Below are 24,542 nucleotides of genomic sequence, written 5' to 3'. Positions count from 1 at the left end.
CCATGTGGCACGGGTGAGGTGGTGCTCACATGGACCAAACACACATGGACCCATTAGGACAGTGGGAGGGTTAAAGAGCAGGGGTCTCATTTATCAAACATTGCGTAGAATCTTTACTAAAACCATACTTAAGCTCAGCAAAATAAATGTACTTACGACAAGTAGGTTTGTGATCTATCAAACATGGAGTCCGCACAGCTGCACACAATCTCCGCTTCATAAATCAGAGACTAACGAGAAAGGTTCTCAGCTGCTTTTTAGTCACATCCCACCCTCACCACGCCCACTTCCTGCCATAAATGGTCAATGCAATGTGCCTTTTGGATCTCATGCATATACATAAGCCGCCGCCAATAAGCGCTCTGCAAATGACGATGGCGACCGTTGTTACATCCCTCAGCTCGCTAGGAGTGATGTGTAGGAGGGAGTAAAAGACGGTGTGTGTGTAGGTGAAACAATAACAGAGTAATTGTGTCGCCAACAAAGGATTTTTATTAACAAAAGGAGCCTAAAAAGGGGAAAAGGTTAATAAAAAGCACTAAGCCAAAAGGGCTGGGAGGAGGAAGACTAAAATACTCAATATATACAAAAATATTAAACACTAAACTCAATATATATACAAATACTAAACAAGAAACGTCCTGTTAAGCAGAGACGCTCAGGGGAAATCCGAAAGGGGGAGTCGAAGGCCAGTCCACGATCAAAGTACCAGAAATCCTAATTAACGAGAGTCTAAACCACAAAGTCACCGAAGTACTAACACATACTCAAGCATACAAGGAGAAGTAAGAACACTTCCGTGTCCAAACTTCCCTGTACCTTCTCGCTGACTGTGAGCAAGAGAGCAGCTTTTAACAGCTGCTCAGGTGATTGTCAAATTGCACACAGCTGAGCACCGGGAGACAGATAAGGCAGAAAGCACTGAGGCCATTTTGTGGCTGAAAAGGGGTACCGCACGTAACAACCGTAGATCAAGGCAGATCAAGGAAGCGCAATTTCACAGAAGCAGAAATTGAGGTACTTGTGAGTGAGGTGGAGAAATGAAAGGAAGTGCTTTGCAAAACAAATAAGAGAAAATCCACGGAGTGGCACAGTGTTGCTGAAGCCATCAATGCTGTGAGTTCTTCAGAGAGATCAGTGGCAGATATAAAAAAATGGTCCAATCAGGATTCAATCCCTGGACTCCAGGGTGAGAGTCACACACATTAACCAGTTAGCCAAACAGAGAACTCACCTGGCCAAATAACCAGAGCGCATGATCAATCAGGTCACAGTGACAGGGCGCTCACACTGTCACAGATGCATAACATTCTGTCTCAATCTGCCCCCTGCTGATATTCAGCATTCCATATTCTGCGCTTCAGGGTGTCAAAAAAAAGTCTAAGTCATTTATTTTCATTTTCTACCACATGTGCAGGACATACAGAGAAATGAAATTCAGTTTCAGCACACACAATTCAAAGATCAGACGTACGTGGGTAAGACACATAACAAGAATTGTGTGTGTGTGTGTGTGTGTGTGTGTGTGTGTGTGTGTGTGTGTGCGCGCGCGCACATGTGTGTGCGTGTGTGGGGGGCTTGTTCTGTGTGTGTGAAGCAGTACAAGTGGTAATGCTGCTGGAGTTCATAATTGTATCCTTCTCAGCAGCAGCACTGCAGGTGCTCTCCATGTCCAAAATGTGCGTAAGCCAGGTCCTTAGTCAACTTAAAGTTGCGTACATTTTTCCGCTAAATTTTCTTTTAGAAATCCCAAAGTTTGTGTGGAAAGTTGCTTACGCAGTTTTCCAACCCCATTTTGTGCGTAAGCATAAATGAGGCCCCAGGTTTCTTCCTGTTAAAAGGGAATTTTTCCTCTCCACTGTCACTATGCAACACTGACACAACAAGTCAGTGACTCGATGCAAAATGCTGAGTTCCTTACATAGGAAACTTTTAAATAATTGGCATAAAGAGCTGAACTCAATTGGAATGTTTACTTTGGAAATGCCTTGAGTCGACTTGTTGTGACTTGGTGCTATATAAAAAACTGAATTGAAACTTAAATAAATGACCTTATAAAACCCACTGCATACCCTGTGGGTTTCCTGGAAGGAGTGAAATATTATAGGCCTTTCCCAGCTGTCCGTGGAGTACATCAAAGATGTTTGGACTTTCGGCCTGGTAATTACTGGATTTCTTCTGTTTGGAGTTGGAGGATTTGTGGTATTTTGGAAAATTGGGAAGCGCCGAGGCCTGGGACCAAAATTCGGCCATGGCATTTTTACAAACCCACTTGGCTAAGCGGCCCTCTGGGACAGTGCCAGAATGCCAGATAGTCCAGTCCATCCATGAACATAGCGTAGCTATAAATACTTTGTTGAGATAAAAATGAATTAAATAAAGTAACGTGGTTCTGTCGCATTTGTTTGCAAACCTCAGCCAATGTTGAGGGCTGCATATGGACAGGTTAACCGATGGCTTAGCTGCTCGTGACGAAGGAAGGACACACCAACACAATGGACTTGGTTCACAGTTCAGAGGAATTACATAACTAGAATTTAATGCTGTTGCTATGCAGCTCTGCTAAATTCTGAGAAAGATCAAATGATTTGACAAATGAACTTATAATATATATATATATATATATCCACGGATGTTTATGTAATCGATAGAAGTTTATACACCAACTGGCTTGGTCTTTATTTAATCAAAAGATTAATATTTAATTTAAGAGATTTAAATTAATAGCAAAAGTTTATTTATTAATTCAGAAGATTTAAAGAGATTTTTGCTTGTTCAATGTCCAAATATTCACCACTCTGTTTTATTTCAAAGAAGAGTCAGGTTTAAAAAGTTAAGAATTTATTTCTAACAATTTAACTATGACAATTTAAAAGACAATTCATAAATGACAATTTATAAAAGCTTTGATATTAAAACTTGGTATTAAAGCAACCTGTGTCTGGATGAAAACTAAAAATGAAGTGTGTGTGTGTTGGATGTGTGTCTCAGAAGGTTTCTATCTCAGAGAGAGAAAAACACATTCTGGGTCAAAGAGTTTGGTTTGCAGCTAACTAAATTATTTCTTATTAAGACAGGCATTCCAGACGCAATCTGTGTTCTACCCCACCATTCAGACGACCCTCTGTTTGGATCTGGAGGTCAAGGGAGGATGTTGATTAACCTCGGGGTACTCGGTCCGGTAGAGGAGACCAGTGGTACCGACTCTCTGGTCCTAGAGTTGCCGCAGGTACACAGGTGGATGGTTTTGTGTCTTAAATTAACTCTGAAGGAGTTTTGCGTCAGCTTGTTGCAGATGGCGTTTGTTGTTGAAGCAATTCTATCAGCGTGACAGAAAAGTTTAGTAGAGGTTTCGAGTGGTCAACCCGATCCCCTGTGTTGTGTTACCTGGTCTCCTTAGGTCTTCTGTAGGTTTTCTACTAGGTAATTAAACACTGAGACACAGCTGTTTAGGTCCAGCGAACTTTTACTTCCAGCCTCAACTCTTTAACCTCAACAGTAACACGTGACACTAGTGCCCCCCTAGTGATCACCGTCATAACAGCATGTACATTACAGTACAATACACCACATCCCTCTTTTCCAGAATGGACTTGCTTAGAATAACTTCAGTTTATAACCATTCATTAACTTCTTTAAGCGTTAACTCACATGTGTATTTTCTGCAGTCATTATGTTCCATTTAAGTATTTCAACAAACATCAAAACATTACATTCTCTTATTAACTGCATTTTACTAGTTCACTTCCTATAATTCCTCTCAGTTGACTTTTTTTTCTTTGTTTTTTTTTTTAACATAACTAAGCAAACTTGCAGAACATATTTCTGATAAATGTCCGCTCACTCGTCAAACCTGGCAGGACGCCTAACTGCCCGGCCACTGCGTGTATAACAAGTTGGCAAACGTTCTCCAGCTGCAGGAGGAGGGACATCTTGCTCCCTAGGTGGCTCATCAGGGAAATGTTCTTCTGTGTCAGACTGTTCATCCTCAGGAACCTCCTTGAACAAACTGGGGTGGATATTCCTCAAGTGTCTCCTGTTTCTCCTGAGCATCTTTCCTTCTGGGGTTTGAACCATGTAGGATCTCGGTTCCTTCCTTTGGTGGACAACAACTGCTGGTTCCCATCCCCGCTGTGTGTGCATGTGCACTGTGTCACCTGGGGATAACACTGGCAATGCTTTTGCACGTTTATCAAAGTGTTGTTTCTGGCGTAACTGCATGTCTCTTATTTTGTTATGGATGTTGTGTAGGGATGATTGTTGGAGCACAGCACTGGAACATGGCAGTGTGCTGCGGAGAACTCTTCCCATCAACATTTGTGCAGGTGACATGTTCAGTCCTGTAATTGGTGTATTCCTCAGAGACAGCAGTACCAGATGTGGATCTGTACCAGTTTGCAATGCTTTCTTCAGAGCATGTTTGACTGCCTTTATGGCTCTCTCAGCCATTCCATTTGAGGATGGAAAACCTGGGCTGGAGAAAGTAAGCTTTATTTCCCACTTCGTTGCAAATGATTTCATCTTATGACTTGCAAAAGGAACATGATCACTCACAATCTCCTTGAGGATCCCATGTCTCGCAAATACAGATTTCATCCTTTGTATTATTGTGCAAGCCTTCTTGTCAGAAAGGTTCAGTACCTCTGGATACTTGGTCAGGTAGTCCACTAGCAGCAAGTATGACTGACCATGCAACTCAAAAATGTCCGCTCCCAACTTCATCCACGGTAGCTCTGGAATCGAATGGGGAACAAGCGGTTCAACCTGTTGCTTTGGTTGCATTTGTTGGCACTGTGAGCATTTCTCGACCATGTTCTGAATGTCATGTCCCATCCCTGGCCAGTACAGTACTTTGCGTGCTTTAGACTTAGTGCGTTGTACTCCCTGATATGCAATGTGCAGCTTTTCCAAGATACATTCCTGAAGTTTTGTGGTATCATGATTTTGTTCCCACACATAACAATGTCTTTGTGGATGCTAATATCATGTCTCATTGGCCAGTAGCTGTGGAGTGTCTTATCCAAATTTCTCCTCTTTGTGGGCCAGCCGTTCATGTGTTTTTCACGCACAGCCTGTAGCACTTTGTCCGCTGCTGTCGCCATTTTCAGCTGGTTGAGGGTCTCTTCACTTAAAGCATCTGTTGCCTCCAAAGCATATACCACTCTCTCTTCACAGAGATTCTCATCAGTGATGTCATTTGCACTGTTTGTAGTGGCACGCGAGAGGGTATCTGCAATGTGCATCTGTTTGCCAGGTGTGTATGTCACAGTGAGATTGTACCTCTGTAGTTGAAGTAGCATTCCTTGCAGCCGTGCTGGGGCTTTGCATAACGGTTTGCGCATGATCACTTCAAGAGGTTTGTGATCTGACTGAACCATCACTGGCCTTCCATACACATATTGGTGAAATCTCTTAGTGGCAAACACTATTGCCAACAACTCTTTTTCTATTTGTGCATATCTTTTCTCAGTGTCTGTTAATGCACGAGATGCATAGCACACAGGGTGACCTTCTTGTAGCAAGCATGCTCCCAGTCCATCCTTTGAGGAATCTGCTTGTAGAGTTAACGGTTCCTTGCTGTCAAAGAAGTTTAGAACGGGTGCCTGTGTGAGGGCAGTCTTAAGTGTTTGCAGCGCCTCATTGTGGTGTGGTTGCCACTGCCAGACAGTGTTCTTTTTTAGTAGCTCTCTTAATGGTGCCGTGAGTGTTGCCTTATTTGGAATGTATTGTGCCAAAAACTTGGTCATTCCTAGCAAACGTTGGAGACTTTGCTTGTCCTCTGGAGTGGGCATGTCAACGATGGCTTTGATCTTTGTGTCATCAGCTTTCTGTCCTGCTGCTGTGATGATGTGCCCCATGTATTTCACAGTGTCCACTTTGAACTGGATCTTATCCTTGTTGAACCTCACATTCACCTCTTTCGCCCTCTCCATAACCTTTTGTAAGATGTTGTCATGTTCTGATTCTGTTTCCGCTGCTATGATCATATCATCAGCAATAATGAAAACACCAGGTATGTCACCAAATGTTTCACAGTTCTTTTGCTGAAAAACTTCACTGGCTGATTTGATTCCAAATGGAAGCCTTAAGAAGCGGTACCGGCCCCATGGCGTGTTGAAGGTACATAGCTTTGAAGATGACTCATCTAACTTAATCTGCCAGTATCCGTCCTTCTCATCCAAAATGGTGAAGATAGATTTACCTGCCAGCCTGCTCCGGACATCCTCATATGTGGGGATGGAGTAATGCTGGCGTTTGATTGCCCGATTCAGGTCACCAGGGTCCAAACACACCCTAAGTGTACCATTCTTCTTTTGAGTGGCAACTAGACTATTCACCCAATCTGTGGGCTCATTGACAGGTGTTATTACTTCTCTGTCCTGTAAGCCTTTTAGTGTCTTTTTGAGTGAGTCCATTATAGAGAGAGGCACATTTCTGCATGCATGAATGACAGGTGTGGCTTCTGGGTCGATGTATATGTGATGAAGTCCAGGGAACTCACCAAAACCTGTGAACACCTCAGCATATTTTTCCACCAATTCTTCTTTTGTTGTTGGTAGCTTGTCCAGCTTGTGTGACTTGGGTGTGAGCACATCCACTCTTTTCACCAGTTGCAGCTCCTCGCATGCCTGCCCACCTAAAATGGCTTTGTCCGCTTGCCTGGACACAAGGAAGTCGAGCACAGCACTACCTTTGCTAGTTACACATTCAAGAGACACAATACCTTCAGCACTTATACGAGCTCCACCAAAAGCTATCAGCACAGTCTTTGTAGATCGAAGCTGAACAGGACCTGGTATTTTGTGGTAAACCTGCATGGGAAGCACATTTGCATCAGCACCTGTGTCTAGCTTGAAAACGATTGGCACTTTCCTTATTGTGACTGTTTCTTTCCAAAAATTTGTCTCATTTTTGTCACTGCTCACCACACCTATGTACAGGGTGTCCATGTCAGCTTCCAAGTTATTCACCATCTTTGTTTTTGTGTATGGCTTGTCCTTGTCAATGTTAGATCTGCACAACTTTGAGAAGTGATTTTTTTTCTTGCACTTGTGGCATGTTTCTCCATACGCCGGACATTTTCTTGGTTCATGTTTAATTCCGCACTTGGTACAAACTGTCTGTTTGTTGCTGGCTTTAATTCTACCTTGTCCTGGTCTTAGGTTATGGGGGGTTTTCTTCAACGTGTCCACTGAAGCGTCCTGGACTACTGGGTTCAATTGCATTGCTTGGATCTGTGTCTTTGCTGCTTCCGCTGACCTGCAGATTTCAATGGCTTTGTTCAGAGTAAGGTCTTTGTCGCGAAGCAGTCTCTCTTTCAGACGTGAGTCATTTATGCTGAACACCAGCTTATCTCTGATCATATCATCTACATTTTGACCAAACTCACAGTCCTTGCTTTTTTGACGCAGTTCAGTAATGTACCTGTCCACCACAATTCCTGGTGACATTGGGTATGACCAGAATTGATGACGTTCAAAAACCACATTCTTCTGCGGGCTACAGTATGTTTTGAATGCTTTCAGGACCTCCTCCACTGTGAGTGCATCTCCGGCTGGGGTAATGTTGAGTGTGTTGTACACTTCTAAGGCCTCCTCGCCGATAGTGTGAAGAAGAATGGCTATTTTTACCTCTTCCTCCTTTTCTGATGCTCCAGTAGCTATCATGTAGAGCTGGAACCTCTGTTCCCACCTGCGCCATGCCTCAGATAGATTGCCGACGAGACTGAGTGGAGACGGCGGCCTAAACTGCTCCATTTTATCTTCTTGGTAGCAGACGTTAGCCCCGATGCTAATTCACCTAGCTTACTCAAACCGTTGTCTCTGTTTTCTTGGCAGCCAAACTTCTGACACCATGTTGTGTTACCTGGTCTCCTTAGGTCTTCTGTAGGTTTTCTACTAGGTAATTAAACACTGAGACACAGCTGTTTAGGTCCAGCGAACTTTTACTTCCAGCCTCAACTCTTTAACCTCAACAGTAACACGTGACACTAGTGCCCCCCTAGTGATCACCGTCATAACAGCATGTACATTACAGTACAATACACCACACCCTGGACTCTCTCGTGCCACAGAGAGATTTTGGTGAGCTCAAGAATTGAACTTGAAAATGAGGAGTTTTGGTTTTAACATACCTCGGAACATGCCCTCTCAGAGATAGAAAGCTTTTGTGTTATGGAACAAATACATGTGAATGCAGTTACCTTTAACCTGATTTCTGTGTCCTGCATGGTGTGTATAAGTGCACAGGACCTTCTTTACTGTTAAACATTACTGATTATCATAAATCATAATAATTATTAACCAAAGAATAAGAATTCATTTCAGTAATTAAATACATTTATAATGAACCTTGATGATTGTTTATGAACATTGTAATAGACATTGAAAAGAGTTTATCAAAAATTATTCTTTTAAATCTTGAAGTGTCCTTCATCTTGTGGATGGAACAGCAGTCAGATAAAGGCAGTCAGATTAAAGATGGTTTACAGCAGACTTTGTGTCTCCTGTGATGGATAATCTGTAAATAGAAGTACAGCCAGGACAGCTTGACCCAGATGAGGAAGTGTGACCTTTGGGTCACAAATGAGGCCATTCATGTCGCTACACTAACGTGACCAGAGCATCATGGTATGTCTTCCTTTTATTAACACCTAATTGGTCATCTCCACATACACACATGTGTAAGAGCACACACACAATCAAGAGCTGATTTGCAACAGCCAATAACATTTCTCGGTCTGAAAGCAACGATTGGACCATCTGGATGTCTGTCTCACTGAACCACCACACTTCCCTGCATCCTCCATTCATTACACACTTGCACTTTTAGCAACAGAACACACTGGGGTGAGAGATTCTCTGGTTTCTCAGAGGAGGAGAAACAGTCAGCTGTTACCACCTCAACTTTAACACAAGCTACCAGAGTCCCAAAAACAAAAACACCATTTGAAGTCATGGACAACAGAAGATGTTTGGACCTAGAAATGGTGACTGGTGTTTAGCGCTATCCTGTTTCCTCTGGCAACACAGGTTTCCGCTTCTGGCGGACGTGGCCGATGGGAGGGCTGAGAGTTCCATGACCATGCTTGTGTTTAAAAGCTGGCTTGTTTAGCAGATTTTCTAGTTGAGCTTTAACTTGTACATGGTTTTGTTTTTGCTCATATAAACATTTAGCTTAAATATCGCATTTTTAGCAGAAATTTTAAGAAAAACACTAAATCATCAATTCTATGCATTCACAGTTAAATACAAATGACAAATTATGTCTGTTTTTGAACCGTTTGATGTCTTTACACTGACATACAGCACTTAGTCCTCCTAGAAGCAAATATTTAGACATGTAGATGTGAACCGAAGAGAATTTGGACTGTGAAACATCCTCTTTGTGTCCAGAGCTCACCACCTTCCCAAGCTTCCCAGTTATTCAAATGGTAAACCAGCAGAACCGACTCCTGATTCAATGAGATGCATTAACAGTCCAGTCCAGCTCCTTGCACTCCAGCCCAACTCACTGTTTCCCACTACTTTCTCCAAGAAGACAAAGGGAATGTATTTACCATGAGAAAGGGGACAGAGAGAAGAGTTAGGGAGCTGGATGTGGCACGCTTAATCTGTAATCTGTCTCTGACATTTTCCTCGAAGAATGCCCTATTTTCCCCCATTTTGTCTGTGCTACTTATATTCTGTGTCACTTTTTAGTTTTTGAGTTGACAGTTCTCCAATTTAAATAAGGGACATTTGAACTTCTACTGAAAAATAATTTTCTAAAACAACCTAAATTTTCCAGTGCCAACTGCAATCCGCTTTAGCATGCATTTCCTGTGGGGAACAGATCCTTAAAGAACATCTGTCTGCAAACATAAACTGTCTGCAGGAGGTGTACACTGCATGGAGATTCAACACCGTGTTGGTTAGTGAAATGCACTTTTATATCCAACTGTCTCCTACACATTTACCTAATTACATCCAGTTTTTTGCAGCACATCCCTCAGAAGCACCCTAAAGAAGTGGCAACACAACAAACAAATGAACAAACAAACAAAAAAAAAAAGATGAAAACTGATTGGTGTTCTAACTTTCTTTAAACTTGTCCGAATAAAGAAAAGATCAATAATCTTTACCGTTGTTCTGTTTTTAACTGGATTGGTTGATGATTATGCGTGTGCGCTGACGTTGTTAGGTCCGTTTTAGGGGGGCTTCAGCCCCCCTAAAATATTCACAAGCCCCCCTATCATTTTGAGTTTTTTTTAGGGCTGGGACTTTAACGCGTTAATTATGATTAATTAGAAAAAAATGACACGTTAAAAAAATTCCACGCATTTAATCGCAGCTTGCATTTCGAGCACGGCGGAACCTTTGTCATTGCACGACTTCCTCGTAGACAGAATATCACTGACGCACACAATAATGCACAGTGCTAATGGCTACTAAAATGGAATAAAAACGGAAAGAAGTTGCCTTGCTTGGACTGATGCAGGATTTAGGAAACCCGTCCGCCTCTTTTCTTAACTTGAAAAAAACAAACTTCCAGACAACAACGGAGTCCGTGTCGTGGACATTTTTCAGAGATCGTCTCTGCTTCGGCTGCCTGGTGGCACCGGAAACTTTACAAAAGTTACAGTAAGCTATATTTTTAACATTTACGTAACATCTGTGCAGCGCTGAAAGCACCAGACAGAATAATTCTTTGCCCTAACAGTAGTTTATGAAAGTAGTCAGACAAACGAGAGGCACCTGGCTGCCGCTGGGAGAACGCTCCGTGTCCTCACTACTCTGTAAACAATCACAAACAACGTGTCTTAAAGTTAAAAACAGAAGTTTAAGTTAAAACAGAAACACTCTGAAACATTTCTGATGATTTTCTAAACAATTCTGTCGGGGAATTCTATGTTTCTGAGACGAGTCACTGTCTAAACATCACATGCATTACTATCATTAAGCAGCGAGGTGTGTTGAAGCTGTCATCAGCTGAGGGGCGGATGCTTAAGTGCATCAGGGGCAGCGAGGAACGAGAAAGTTGTGGTCAGGCTGGAGATCACACCAGATTCACTGCTGAAGGCGAGAATCTGCGGGTCTGCAGCACCCCCTTCTTAACGTGACAGCAGGACTTCCCATGTAAGGAAGGTCCGCTCACCTGTTCGTCACATCATTATTTCCTCGCCATGATCTTTGATCATCCCATCATCCTCCAGTCATCCAACTGGAACCAGTTAGTGTTCCTGATCATTCTCAGAATATGCCACGCCTGCTCTGGTGTTAAAAGTGAGTACATTTAAGTCCTAGATCATATTTGTGCCTGTTCTACTGTCATTTTGAAGGATTATTATTTATATGTGTGTTTTTACTACATTATGAGTAGAAATGCTAATAAAAACTCCCAGTTATTCAAACAAGTGAAAGTGGAAAAATTTGAATCTGGAAAAATTAGAATCTGGTGCAAAGTCAAATTTATTTCAGTAATTCAACTAGACAGAGAGACTATTTAAAGGCTCAGGAACCCTTTGCAGGCGTTTTCTATTTGTAATTATAAAGTTTAGTTGATTTGGGTCTTGTTTCATATCACACAGTGACATTTGATTAATTAGAATGCATTTTTTTATTAAAAGCTTTAGTTTTACAGTAATAACTATGTCTAATGTTTAATTCTCTGTTTCATAATTTTAATTAAGTGTTGTTTTGAGAGCACATTTTCCTGAATGATTAAAATGCGACTAATTTAGATTAATTAATTACAAAGCCTCAAATTAACTAGATTAAAATTTTTATTCAAGTCCCAGCCCTAAATTTTATATATACTGTTATTTTGTATTGTAATTGTTAATTACATACTCATTTATTCCATATCATATCAAATTAAATCACATTTTAAAACTGTCAACTGCACACTCATTTGGCAGAATAAAAGTTTGACAACTATTCATTTGTTCTTTGTCATATTTCAGTAACATTTATAATTAAGCAAGTTGTAATTAAACAAATTAAACAAATGACTGCAACATTTCCCCCTGTTAAGTGCAGTAGACTGAAATGAATAGCTTTATTTGGAAATATAACATATCTAATTTTTAATGGACTTATATAAAATCTTTCTTCAACATAGACCCCACTAATGAACTAAGTTTTATTTTTTTATAAAAAGAAGAGAGAAAATGCACAAAGGTAGGAAAGGAAAAGAAAGTGATAACATAATAGGTTTTTTAAAATGTTCTTCAGATAATGAATTAATTGACAAAGTTTTTGCAGGGTGTGACAAAAAATGTTCAAGGTCAAGCTCCTGGGGCTAACCCCCCCCCCCCCCCCCCCCCCATCTCTCAATCCTAGTGACGTCCATGACAAGGTCTGATTTCTCTTTAAGGGTTTTGGGGTAAGCTGTAGCTGCTTTTCTCAGATTAGTTATTCAGTTCAGTTTATTTATGTAGCACCAAGTTAAACAGCAATCATCTCAAAAAGCAAACACTGCAGTTGAACCTTTCGTATTAAACCGTGTCCTGAGTTCACTTCATTATTCTAATTAGTTATAATTTTCCTATCTAAGGAAACCCAGCAGATCTCATCGAGTCACTGGCTTGTGTCAGTGATTTTACAGCAGTCCCTCCTACTGAGCAAGCAGGTCTTGTCCATCACAGTGACTCACTTACAGCTAGGGATAATTTAGTCACCGATTGACCTAAGCGTGTTTTTGGTGTGTTTTTGGCGTGTGGGGGGAACCCGAGCACCGGGAGAAAACCCGAAGAGAACATGGGGAGAACATGCTAACTCCACGCAGAAAGGAAGCTGATCCGATTTGAACTAGTGACCTTTCTGTGAGGCAACAGTGCTAGCCACTATGCCACCATGATGCCCCTTTTTTCCTTCTGTGTGTGTGTTGGGGGGACTTGTTTATTTATCTTTTTTTTTAATCTAAACAGGGTCTTTGGGGAGGCAGTGGCTGGTTTAACTTCTCAGATTCATCCTGGACAGTGCTGCCCGATGGGATGTCTTCTAATTAGCCTTTTCTGATTAGTTAGGAGGGAGGTTAGTTGCTAGGTTGTCTGTTTTTGTGCTGACGGAGACATCCTGGTGTTACAGATTTCTTGAAACGCCTCCACACAGAAACTTTATCCAGTTTTTTTGTGTCTGAGTGTGGAGCGTCTCTCTGGGACTCGAGGCTTTCTGCTAAAGAGTCGTTTTCAGCAGGAAGACTCTTGTTTCCTTCTGCAGCGTCCACATTCTGCTCACTGGTCGCTTCTGTTTGCTGATCTGGGTTAAAACATTCAGTCTTTTGTCTTAAGATCTGATTTTGACTTTCCAGATTTGTAGTCAGTGACTCGAGTTTAGAGACTTGTTCCTTCAGGATTCCCAACTCTTCCTCGTGCTGCTTTTTTCTTCTAAACAGATCTAACTGGAGGTTAATGACGACTTTACAGAGTTTCGTTTCTTTTTCCTCCATCTGTTCTAGTTTGGCCATCAAATCATCATGACCTGCACTGACCACGTCTCTGTTTTGGGCGAGCTCAGTCTCCAAACCAAGTCTGATCTTCTGCTCGTCTCTAAGCTGGTTTTCCAGGCTCTCACACAGGCCAGATGTTTCCTGGAGTTGCTGGTACAGCTGGAGTCTGAGCTTCTGTTCGTTGGTGAAACCTGTTTCCAGGTTTTCACAGACAACAGATTTATCCTGAAGTTGATGTTTGACTCTCTCCAGCTGTTCAGCCAACTCCTGGTGAGAAGCAGCATTCTCAGAGGTCAGGTTTTCCACGACCACTCTGAGTTCGGAGTTGCTCTGTGTCAGATCTTTGATCTGCTCTTTAAGATCTGAGTTCTCACAGGCTATCGCCCTGTTAGAGTCCAGCTGAGCCTCGTAGCTAACTCTGAGCTGCTTCTCCATGTCCAGACTGCTGCTAAGTTCTTCACAGACGGACATTTTTTCATGGAGCAGCTGCTTAAACTTCTGCAGATCCTCACACATCTGTTCTGATTTAGTTTCTACAGCCTGACTACCTCTCAGCATCTGACTGAGCTCCAAGTTCTTCTGTTTCAGGTCGTTGATCTCCTTCTTGAGATTTCCGTTCATTGAACTCATTTGATCTTTAGTTTTTTTGAGTTCTTCCTCACAGGTCAGGCGGAGCTCGTTTTCTTTGTTCAAACGTTTCTCTAAATCTTCGCAGATTAGCTTCTTCTGTTTGAGCTGATGTTTAAAATTATTTCGCTCTTCCAGAAGTTTCATGTCTCTGTTCTTCAGATCCGTTTTAACGTTGTTCAGCATCTCAGAGAGGTCAACGTTCCTTTTCTTAAGATCTTTCATTTCCTTCTCATAGTTCTCGTTAACAGTGACTTTATGCTGGGCGTTCTTCTGCTCCTGGACACTAACGAGTCTGAACCGACGTTCTTGATCTAAATCTGTTTGCAGATTTTCGATGAAAACGTTCTTTTCTGAAAGCTGCTCCTTTAAATTCTCCAGCTTGTCAGTCAACTTCTGTTCTACGCTGATTTTCTCATCTTTTTCTCTGCTAAACATCGCTTCTAAGTCCAAATGTCGTTCCTCCAGTTTTTCAAAGTTCTCGATCAGAACGTCTCTCGAGACTCCAGAAAAACGAGACTCGTCTGTCTCACCTTTTAGATCTGAGCAGATTTCTTGTAAGTCTTCATTCACGTTTTTCTGCTCCTGTAACTGCTTTTCTAAAGCCACCAGCTTTTGTTGCTGCTGAACCAAACCGTTCTCCATCTCTGTAGTTTGCTCCTTGTAAAGCGCACACTGGTTCTCTGCAGCAAGCCTCTTCTCCTTCTCCTGATTGAAACAAGTATTTGTATTCTGCAGTTTTTCTTTCAAATGATCCACTTGTTTCAAAAGGTCACATGCGACAGATTTATCCTGGAGTTGATGTTTGAAGCTCTCCTGCTGCTCAACCAACTCCTTGTGAGAAGCAGCGTTCTCAGCGGTCAGGTTTTCCACGACCACTCTGAGTTCAGAGTTGCTCTGAGTCAGATCTTTGATCTGCTCTTTAAGATCTGAGTTCTCACAGGCTATCGCCCTGTTAGAGTCCAGCTGAGCCTCGTAGCTAACTCTGAGCTGCTTCTCCATGTCCAGACTGCTGCTAAGTTCTTCACAGACGGACATTTTTTCATGCAGCAGCTGCTTAAACTTCTGCAGATCCTCACACATCTGTTCTGATTTAGTTTCTACAGCCTGACCACTTCTCAGCATCTGACTGAGCTCCAAGTTCTTCTGTTTCAGGTCGTTGATCTCCTTCTTGAGATTTCCGTTCATTGAACTCATTTGATCTTTAGTTTTTTTGAGTTTTTCCTCACAGGTCAGGCGGAGCTCGTTTTCTTTGTTCAAACGTTTCTCTAAATCTTCGCAGATTAGCTTCTTCTGTTTGAGCTGATGTTTAAAATTATTTCGCTCTTCCAGAAGTTTCATGTCTCTGTTCTTCAGATCCGTTTTAACGTTGTTCAGCATCTCAAAGAGGCCACCGTTCCTTTTCTTAAGATCTTTCATTTCCTTCTTATAGTTCTCATTAACAGTGACTTTATGCTGGGCGTTCTTCTGCTCCTGGACACTAACAAGTCTGAACTGACGTTCTTGATCTAAATCTGTTTGCAGATTTTCGATGAAAACGTTCTTTTCTGAAAGCTGCTCCTTTAATTTCTCCAACTTGTCAAGAAACGTCTTTTCTGCATTGATTTTCTCATCTTTTTCTCTGCTTAACATCACTTGTAAGCCCAAATGTTGTTCCTCCAGCTTTTCAAAGTTCTCGATCAGAACATTTCTCGAGACTTTGAGATCAGTGAGAGCCGTGGGCAGTGGGAAAAGCCACAGGTTAAAGAATCCAAGCGTCAGTTCATCTTTGATGTGGTGAACGAGGGCGGAGAGAGCGAAAACATGGAGATGTTTGTGAACTTCTGTGAGGACACCATTTTTGAGATACAGCTGGCCTCACAGATCACTGAACCGGACGTTGTAGAACAACCTGAAGAGGAGGAGGAAGAGGAAGCACACAGCATCAGTGAGGAGCTTTCTGGGGGAGAAGAGGATGCCCTGGAGTCAGCCTCAGCTTTCACCACTGCTTGTCGCTCAGTCAAGAAAAATATTTCAGACATCCATCAGATTTTTGCTGTTAAAAACATACGTAAACAGTTCAAAAAAGTTAAGAAGCTGAGCATCAGGGAGCTGATCACGGGCTTCTTCTCCTTCTTCTGGATGCTCTTCATTGGCTTCTTTAAGGGAATCTTTAGTCTCCTCTTCGGTTTCTTCCACCTCATCTGGTCCTCCATGTTCAGAGGGGGGCTTGTTGAGGGAGCCAAGAACATGAAGGTGACCGACATCCTCGGAAACATGCCCGACCCCACTCAGTTTGGCATCTATGGAGATGTTGGAGGAGAAGACAAGGTGGAGGCTATAGAGTCATCTGGAAGCTTGGACAAAACTACGACACCGCCAGGGGACGGGACAGAAATGGACGTAATGCTGGAGATCCTGACGGCGCCCAAAAAGGAAGGAGGAAAGCACGTGGAGCCTGGACAGGGTGATGAGCTGTCGGGAGAATCCTCCACAGAACAAAAGAAGGTCTGATTGACTTGTTCTGATGTTGTGTTTATGATTCTTTATCTCTTCCAGTCCAATATGTTGTTTTTTCATGAAAATGTGTTGCAGAAAGCTGCAGCCAAGCCTGTGGAAACCCCAGAGAGTGAACCAGAAAAGGCAGAGTGAGCAACATCAAATATATCTAGAAGTAGTAATCAGTGAATTTGCACTTAAAATCAACAAATATCTCTACAACAGCACAGAGACCAAGAAGAAGGAAGACAAACCAAAGAAGGAGGAGGCTAAAGAGCCCGTTGCCGAGGAGAAACCTATAACCAAATCAAGTCACCCTAAAGAGGCATTGCCTGCCTTCATGTCGTCCATCTTTGCTGTTCTTGATGTTTACACGACCAAGATGCTGGTGAGCCACTGAGACTAATTCTGGTGTCTCAGAGTAGCTCAAGAATCATTTATGTCTCACTGAAATGTTAATTCTAGAGCAGCAAGTTCCGTTAATCTAAAAATGTTCCTTACAGAACTATCTGGCTCGTAACTTACCATACCATACCATACCACTTTATTTATATAGCGCTTTCAACACGGCATTACAACCATACAAAGCGCTGCACAAAAAACAAGCAAGAAAACACAAGTTAAAATAGTAAGGTAAATGGAAAATGTAAAAAGGAGCAAAGAAATAAAACAACAGACTATTAACAGTAAAAGCAAATAAAACCAGAATATAAAAACACAAAATTAAAATTGAATTGTCTAGGAGGGACAATGGATGAGCTAAGGAGTTATGGAATTAGGGATCGAATGCGTAAGTGAAGTAGAGGGTCTTCAGACGAGATTTAAAGACGCCGATAGATGAAGTTTGCCTAACCTGCAGTGGTAATGACCTCCGTTTCCTTGCCCTGTTCGTGTGCTTCGCCATCAACTTCATCCTGCTCTTTTACAAGGTAACACGCCATCTTAGTTATTACGGCTTCAAATGTGCCCTGCTGCTTCAGTAAGATTTAATCCAGCTACTGCTGATCTGATACGATTAAAGCTACTATCTGGAGTTTCCTTTCCTTTCAGGAAGTCTGTATGATTTGTTTTATAAATCCATAAAAGTGATAGTCTTACCATTTACCGAGATATAGGGCAAGCCACGCCCACCTACTTCTGAGCTATGGGTCCACAACCGCCAATAAAAGTTCTTTTCTGATCCCGTTTGATATGTGCCATGTTTCCACATATGACGTCTGAATTTTAAAGACACATTTTGATACCAAAATAGTGCTTATTTCCAAACAGCGGCAACAGCTATTTTAGGTTTTGTGTGAAAAGACGGTCTTTCAGCGTTAGCGTTAAGTACAGATGTCACAGGGCAAACCTAGACAGAGGCAGAGTTGGCAACGTTTTTCATAGACAAGTAAATCTAAATCTATATATGAGAAAAACTGACAAATCGCATAAGCTGTGAATAAAAATAGTAAATCAAAGTTTAAGCTCTGGTGAGAACAGCTTATGGTGCAATACATGTGTCAGTCTCTAGATGGTGCCATCGTATACAGCACACTCCAGATTCCTGCTTTAACTGGTAATGAAGGCCTGAGGTTGGGAACCTTTCTGGTCTGGAGCGTACCAGTGTGTGTTTATACAAGGGCAAAGGCCATGGGATGGCAATTTCTGCTCCCTCAGAACTGTTGAAATGCTATTTCCAACTTGGCGTTGAAAGATAATTCACAAATGGAAAACAATTATAATAATCTTGTAAATTTACCTCAAGATCAGACAACAATGCTCAGAAAATACAAAAATAAATCAAATTCTGCATCTGAGACGCTGCAGGCCTCAGTTTGGTGTGACTTGTTTAGAAAGGTTGCAGGAGAACGTCTCTTCCCTTTTTAACTATCCCAGAATAACTTCAACTTCGAACTATCCACAAGGCAAGAAACATCCTGCCTGAAGCCAGAATACGGAATGCAGAATATCAGCACGGGGACAGATTGAGAAAGAATGTCATGCGTCTGTGACAGTGTGTGCGTCCTGTCAATGTTACCTGATTGATCATGCGCCCTGGCTACTTGGACTAGGGAGATCTCCATTTGGCTGACTGGTTAACACGCGTGTCTTTCACCCAGGAGTCTCAGGATCAAATCCCAATTGGACCATTTTTTTAATATCCGCCACAGATCTCTCTGAAGAACTCATAACATTGACGGCTTCAGCAACGCTGTGCCACTCCGTGGATTTTCTCTTATTTGTTTTGCAAAAGCACTTCCTTTCATTTCTCCACCTCACCCACAGGTACTGTACCTCAACTTCTGCTTCTGTGAAATAGCGCTTCATTGATCTGCCTTGATCTACAGTCGCCATCGTCATTGGCGGAGCGCTGCAACAGCCGGCTTATGTATATGCATGAGATCCACAAGGCACTTTGCATTGACTATTTATTAGTGGTGTGCATCTCTACCTGCCTCACAATTCGATCCGATTTTGATTATCTGCCTAATGATTCGATTTGAGTCTGAAATGCATCACGATTCTTCACACAAAAATTTTCATTACTTAATAAAAGCAGTCTAATAGTTTTCAAATTATTTTTGATTTCGAAATCCCTGAAAAACAGAACATTCATCTATTCACTATAGTGAGCAATAATTTTTAAAGTGTGCTGCCATTAATTACTTAAATAATATAAGAAATAATGTTTTCGGTAGAGCAGCTTTAAGATAGAATATTACTGAACTTAAAAATAGTAAACAAATACTGTGTTAAGTGATTCTTTCACATCCAGGATCCCAAAACCGAAATTAGCCCAGACATCCGATTTAAATGTAACGGGTACATCTTTGATTACTGGTAATGTTGGCCCTGTATCCCTGTCCAATTGCTTCTAGGACAACGCAGTGCGCATGTCATTGCAACTCTGCCCCCAGAAGTAATTATAAAACCTCAAAACTTTATTGTCCTCGCATAGACATAGACCAGGGGTCGGCAACCTGTTCCCATCAAAGAGCCATTATTACCCGTTTCCCACAGTAAAGAAAACACTGCAGCAGCCGCGGCGTTGTGGGCGGGGCCTACCCTCACCCCCAAATTCCACTACCTCCGCTCCGCCCCCGCCTTCTGCAGCCGCTCGCTTCCAAACGCAATTTTTACTGGTACCCGCTCTACAACGGCTCCGCTCCGGAGTGGAGACCTGAGGTGCGCAAACAAGCATGCGCGGGATTTTCGAGATCTTGCGATACAGTCCGAGCAATAAACGCGGAAGTTAGATCCAAACACCCGTTGTGTGGGAGAAGCATCGAAATGAACTGTTTAATTTGCCCATCATTTGTGTTGAGAGATCAGCAGTGTTTGGATCAACAAAGGGTGACTACTTTGATAGTAGAAACTGTATTTCTGGCTTATTTTTGTGCATTTAAAGTTCAGCCGCCATTGATAGTTGTTTAAAGTTGTTAAACCTGTGCATATGAAACAAAAAACACTTTTTGTTTATCGATTTATTGTGAAATAACGGAAGTTGTGCTTGCTCCTTTTCCTGTTGGGCGATTGTGATTCCTGTCCATTGACTGCGGAGGTGCTCCGGCGTCCGGCAAAAACAGAATCGATCCTATTTTTGCCGGACGCCGGAACAGAGGGCGGCGCACTGCGCCGCGCTGCCGGAGCATGGCTGCAGTAGTGGAATTGCTCTGATTGACTACAACGGGACCGATTTTGCTGCGGAGTTCGTGCCAGAGCGGAGCGCAGCAGAGCGGAGGTAGTGGAATTTGGGGGTCAGACAGCAGAGAGCTGCTCACAACAGGTGACAGCAGCTAGTACCGGTCGCTCGTGTACGTCAAAGTTATCTTTCATAAGACGGTAATCAATAAAATGATTTATATAAAGTGGATCCAGAAGTTGTAGCCCCAGTGGCGGCTGGTGAAAAATATTTTTGGTGGGGCTGTGCTATTTTTTTTAAAAACAAACTTGGGCTTTCTGAGCTTTGTGCACAACTTCACTATTTCCTGAATTAAAGCTCTTTTATTTCCTGTCTTACATTATTGGACAAAGGGATTAATCCACGTGTGTCTGACTATTGGCACACTGCCTTGCGGACCAAGGTTGAAAAATACTGCATTAAATTGCACATAAAATAACACGACCATAAATGGTCCACATCCACATTACTGTTTGTGAAACTAACATACTGGAGAATTTCATCACAATAATATTAAATAAACAAGTATGTACCTGATCTTTTGCATGCTGTTGGTGAAGCTCTGGATGACCCCTGTGATGGAGACAGAGTCAATGTTCCTCTTCTGCAGCTGGTTGAACAGCATGTCCACATGTGGCATGATCTTGTGACACAATGCCAGCAGAAAGCCGAAATCTTCTTCCTCCAGCATTCTCACAAAGCCTCCTGCCTCTCTCTCAATGACTGGATCAAAGTCACCGAGTCTCTGATCATCTGGAAAAATCTGAGGAGGTCATCCTTGTGCTCATACACTGTGTTGACATCTCTCTCTTGGACAAAATGTGCCGGTTCTGATCCACTTCTTCATTGTGTTTCTTCACTGCAAGCTTGTGCCCCTCGTCTCTAGCTGCATGGCATTGTTAGCTCTGCCTAGCATAGCTAGCTTCACCGTGTTGTCCATGTGTGCCCGGGATAACTCATGTTTAAACAAATTAAACAAATGACTGCAACATTTCCCCCTGTTAATTGCAGTAGACTGAAATGAATAGCTTTATTTGGAAATATAACATATCTCATTTTTAATGGACTTATATAAAATCTTTCTTCAACATAGACCCCACTAATGAACTGAGTAAGTGTTATTTTTTTATAAAAAGAAGAGAGAAAATGCACAAAGGTAGGAAAGGAAAAAAAGTGATAAAATAATAGGTTTTGTTAAATGTTCTTCAGATAATGAATTAATTGACAAAGTTTTTGCAGGGTGTGACAAAAAATATTCAAGGTCAAGCTCCTGGGGCTAAGGACCCCCCCCCCCCCCCCCCCCCCCATCTCTCAATCCTAGTGACGTCCATGTGCATGTGTCTCTGTATTAGAGACTGTTACTTGTTTCATTGGTTTAGTAATACTCAGGGCTTCGTCTGAACTGTCATGGCAGTAATTATACTGTAAATACCATTTGTCTGTGCATGTATGTTTATCGCCGGGCCTGACAGCTGAGAGCAGACAGGCATGACATCAGATTTCTTCCTCTCTGCATAAGCAGCATTAGGAGATGATGAGGTTTGAGAGCATTGACTTTTGATGCTTCTTTGGTTGGACTGTTAACTGTGAAATATCAGCTCCATAAAGAACATAAAGTTTGTATTTAAGTTCTGGTATAGATATAATCTGAAGATTTAAAAGATGGAACTGTATTGCAGTAGATAAATCACCGATGTTAACCCTCTCACCTGACATTTGTGTTTTAGTCCATACACACATATTCTGCTTGGACTTTTTAATTTTATTTTACTAATCATTAACATTACTAGATGTGCGCTATCTCTGTCTTTGTTGGCATGTTTGTAAATATCTTATATTTTCTCTGGTAGTACAAAAAGCTGTGTATTAGCTTAAAGTGGGCATACACTCGTTATTTCAATAAACCAGCTGTGGTCTCTTGTATGAAAGGACGCCCTGTGAGTCAATTTCTGTGAAATAAGCTCTGGCACTTGTGTTTCAGGAAGTAAAGTTAGTCAGTGAGTGGGGGCTGAAAAACGACAGGATTTATATTCATAATAACATTAACATCTCTCCTCTGATTGGCTAACAGGAACTCAACTCTTCCACTGCCTCCATTCACTCTTCTTTCTTGGGTGAAATGTGCAACATTGATATTTTATCTGCACAAATAACACAAGCCTGAAAGTGGTCTGCCATGTTGTGGAGACGCTAATGCTAACGGTTTGCTTCTGCTAGCAGAGACACACTCTGCTCCCCTTCACCCTTACCTTGTCGCGATGCAAGATGGCTGAGTCCACCATGAATGCTAATTTTACAGTGTTTTCTAGATCTATATGACTTTATCTGACCTGACCCTGTCTATTTTCTTTCAGCGGCTAATACAGGAAAATGAGTGTGCGTATTGGTCTAAAACGTTTTGCAACCTCTTCAGAGTGTCCACAGTCTTTTAACTGTTGGGAGAGGATCCAGCCCTAAAATGAAAAGCTGGGTTTGAGAAACGAATTTAAAGATGTGGTTCACTTATTTCATCAATACATTTGCGGTGGTCTCTTGTAGGAATTAATTCTATATTAGTCGTACTCTGGGGAAACAAAGCTCTTGTGCATCATTTTCAGGAACTAGAAGTGAGCCACATCAGAGTTGCGCTTCAGAAGACAGGATTAAGAGTCTTATTTCCTGATAATTGGACATCTTACCTCAGATTGGATAACAGCTATGCGACTCTACTGCGGACACCATTTGCTCAGCAACTTTGATGTTTAATTTCCACAAATAATACAAACCTAAAGCCAAAAACACAAATTACTACATTTCAACACATTCACAAAAAATGTTGTGGTTGAAAATCTAACATGTGAATTTTGTGTTTAACCCATCAATACTTCGTTTTGGATATCTGATAACTGCACTAAAGGAACTGTGTCAAGTGATTTTTAATGTGAGACAGTCCCATTACCAGTCTGTGTTAGTTAGAGAGCTCTGTGCTGATGACAGGATGGCTCCTTACAGCTAATGGAACACTAATTGAGTCAGTCTCAGTAACAAAATGAACTTTTATGAGTCGTTCCAAACCCCGCAGTTACATTGAACATCAGGTATCAGTTCAACACCTCTTAAAAGAATTAAAGGTGTTCAGGCAGTAGTTTTATAAAATACAAAGGGTAGAAATATCTCATTTTCAACCTGCACTTTTCTTAATTTTTCTGCAACTAATTCATGTTAAATTCATACTTCTATTGAGATGCGTTGTTGGTTTGGATGCTCCAAATGAAGACTCTGAGCCCTGAGATGCATTACACCACCACTGTGAGTACATTTGGTGATAAATGTGGCGTGGAAAAAATAGTCATGACAGCAATCATTCTCTCGACTGGGGTTCTTTTTTTTTTCAGGAGAGGCAAAACGTTTCAAGCTGAAAAGTCACTATTCTTAATATAAAACAGCTAATCTGAATCCCAGTAACTAAAAAAATTATTTAAAAATAAATTAAGTTTAAATCTGTTAATGCTATCCACCTGCTATGATTGCTTATTGTTTGTTTTTTTTAAATAAAAAAAGCATGATCCCTTTATGGCATGTTGCATTAAAACCATGGAACATTCATCCATCCCTCCATCCATTGTCTGAACCCGCTTTGTCCACGTAGGGTCGCGGGGGGCTGGTGCCTATCTCCAGCGGTCAATGGGCAATCAGGCAGGGTACACCCTTGACAGTCCATCGCAGGGCAACACAGAGGCACACAGGACAAACAATCACACACACACAGACACCTAAGGACAATTTAGACAGACCAATTAACCTAACAGTCATGTTTTTGGACTGTGGGAGGAAGCCGTAGTACCCGGAGAGAACCCACGCATGCACAGGGAGAACATGCAAACTCCTTGCAGAAAGATCGCAGGCTGGGAAGAAAACCCAGGACCTTCTTGCTGCAAGGCAACAGCTCTAACCACTGCACCACTGTGCAGCCCACCATGGATAATAAACAGAATTAGAAAATAGAGTTTTTAGCCCCATTGACTTGCATTTTTTTTTCCGTGGACCCATGGTCCGGAAGTAGATGGGTGTGACTTAGGCTCCCTATAATCACTTTGTTTTATTTTTTGTTTCACCTTGCTTCTTGTTTTATTTTGAAGTATTACATCCTTTTTCAGTCTTCCTTTCCTCACTATTTATCACACCTGTTTATTATATATATATATATATATATATATATATATATATATATATATATATATATATATATATATATATATATATATATATATATATATATATATATATAACACCTTTGTTTCTGCTCCGACTTTTCATGAGATGGACTTAAAGATCTAAAATTCATTCCTGATACACAATATCACCA

The 24,542-nt window shown here is 41.6% G+C and overlaps 2 protein-coding genes across 2 annotated transcripts; one reads left to right on the top strand and one right to left on the bottom strand.

Moving 5' to 3' along the window:
* Positions 1–13,017: 13,017 nt before the first annotated feature.
* Positions 13,018–15,690, bottom strand: LOC129156988 (putative leucine-rich repeat-containing protein DDB_G0290503). The gene has a single exon (XM_054736056.2). The coding sequence runs from the start codon at positions 15,688–15,690 to the stop codon at positions 13,018–13,020; it is 2,673 nt and encodes an 890-aa protein (XP_054592031.2).
* Positions 15,691–15,815: 125 nt separating this feature from the next.
* Positions 15,816–17,004, top strand: LOC107385942 (ryanodine receptor 3-like). Its single transcript, XM_070549377.1, has 3 exons — positions 15,816–16,545; positions 16,633–16,685; positions 16,762–17,004. Exons 1-3 carry the CDS (start codon positions 15,862–15,864, stop codon positions 16,934–16,936), a joined length of 912 nt encoding a protein of 303 aa, XP_070405478.1. The 5' UTR covers positions 15,816–15,861; the 3' UTR covers positions 16,937–17,004.
* Positions 17,005–24,542: the final 7,538 nt, after the last annotated feature.

Source organism: Nothobranchius furzeri, chromosome 3, assembly GCF_043380555.1.
Source record: "Nothobranchius furzeri strain GRZ-AD chromosome 3, NfurGRZ-RIMD1, whole genome shotgun sequence".
Lineage (NCBI taxonomy): Eukaryota > Metazoa > Chordata > Actinopteri > Cyprinodontiformes > Nothobranchiidae > Nothobranchius > Nothobranchius furzeri.
Note: the sequence above shows the minus strand (reverse complement) of the source record. Positions and strands in the feature narration are given on the sequence as shown.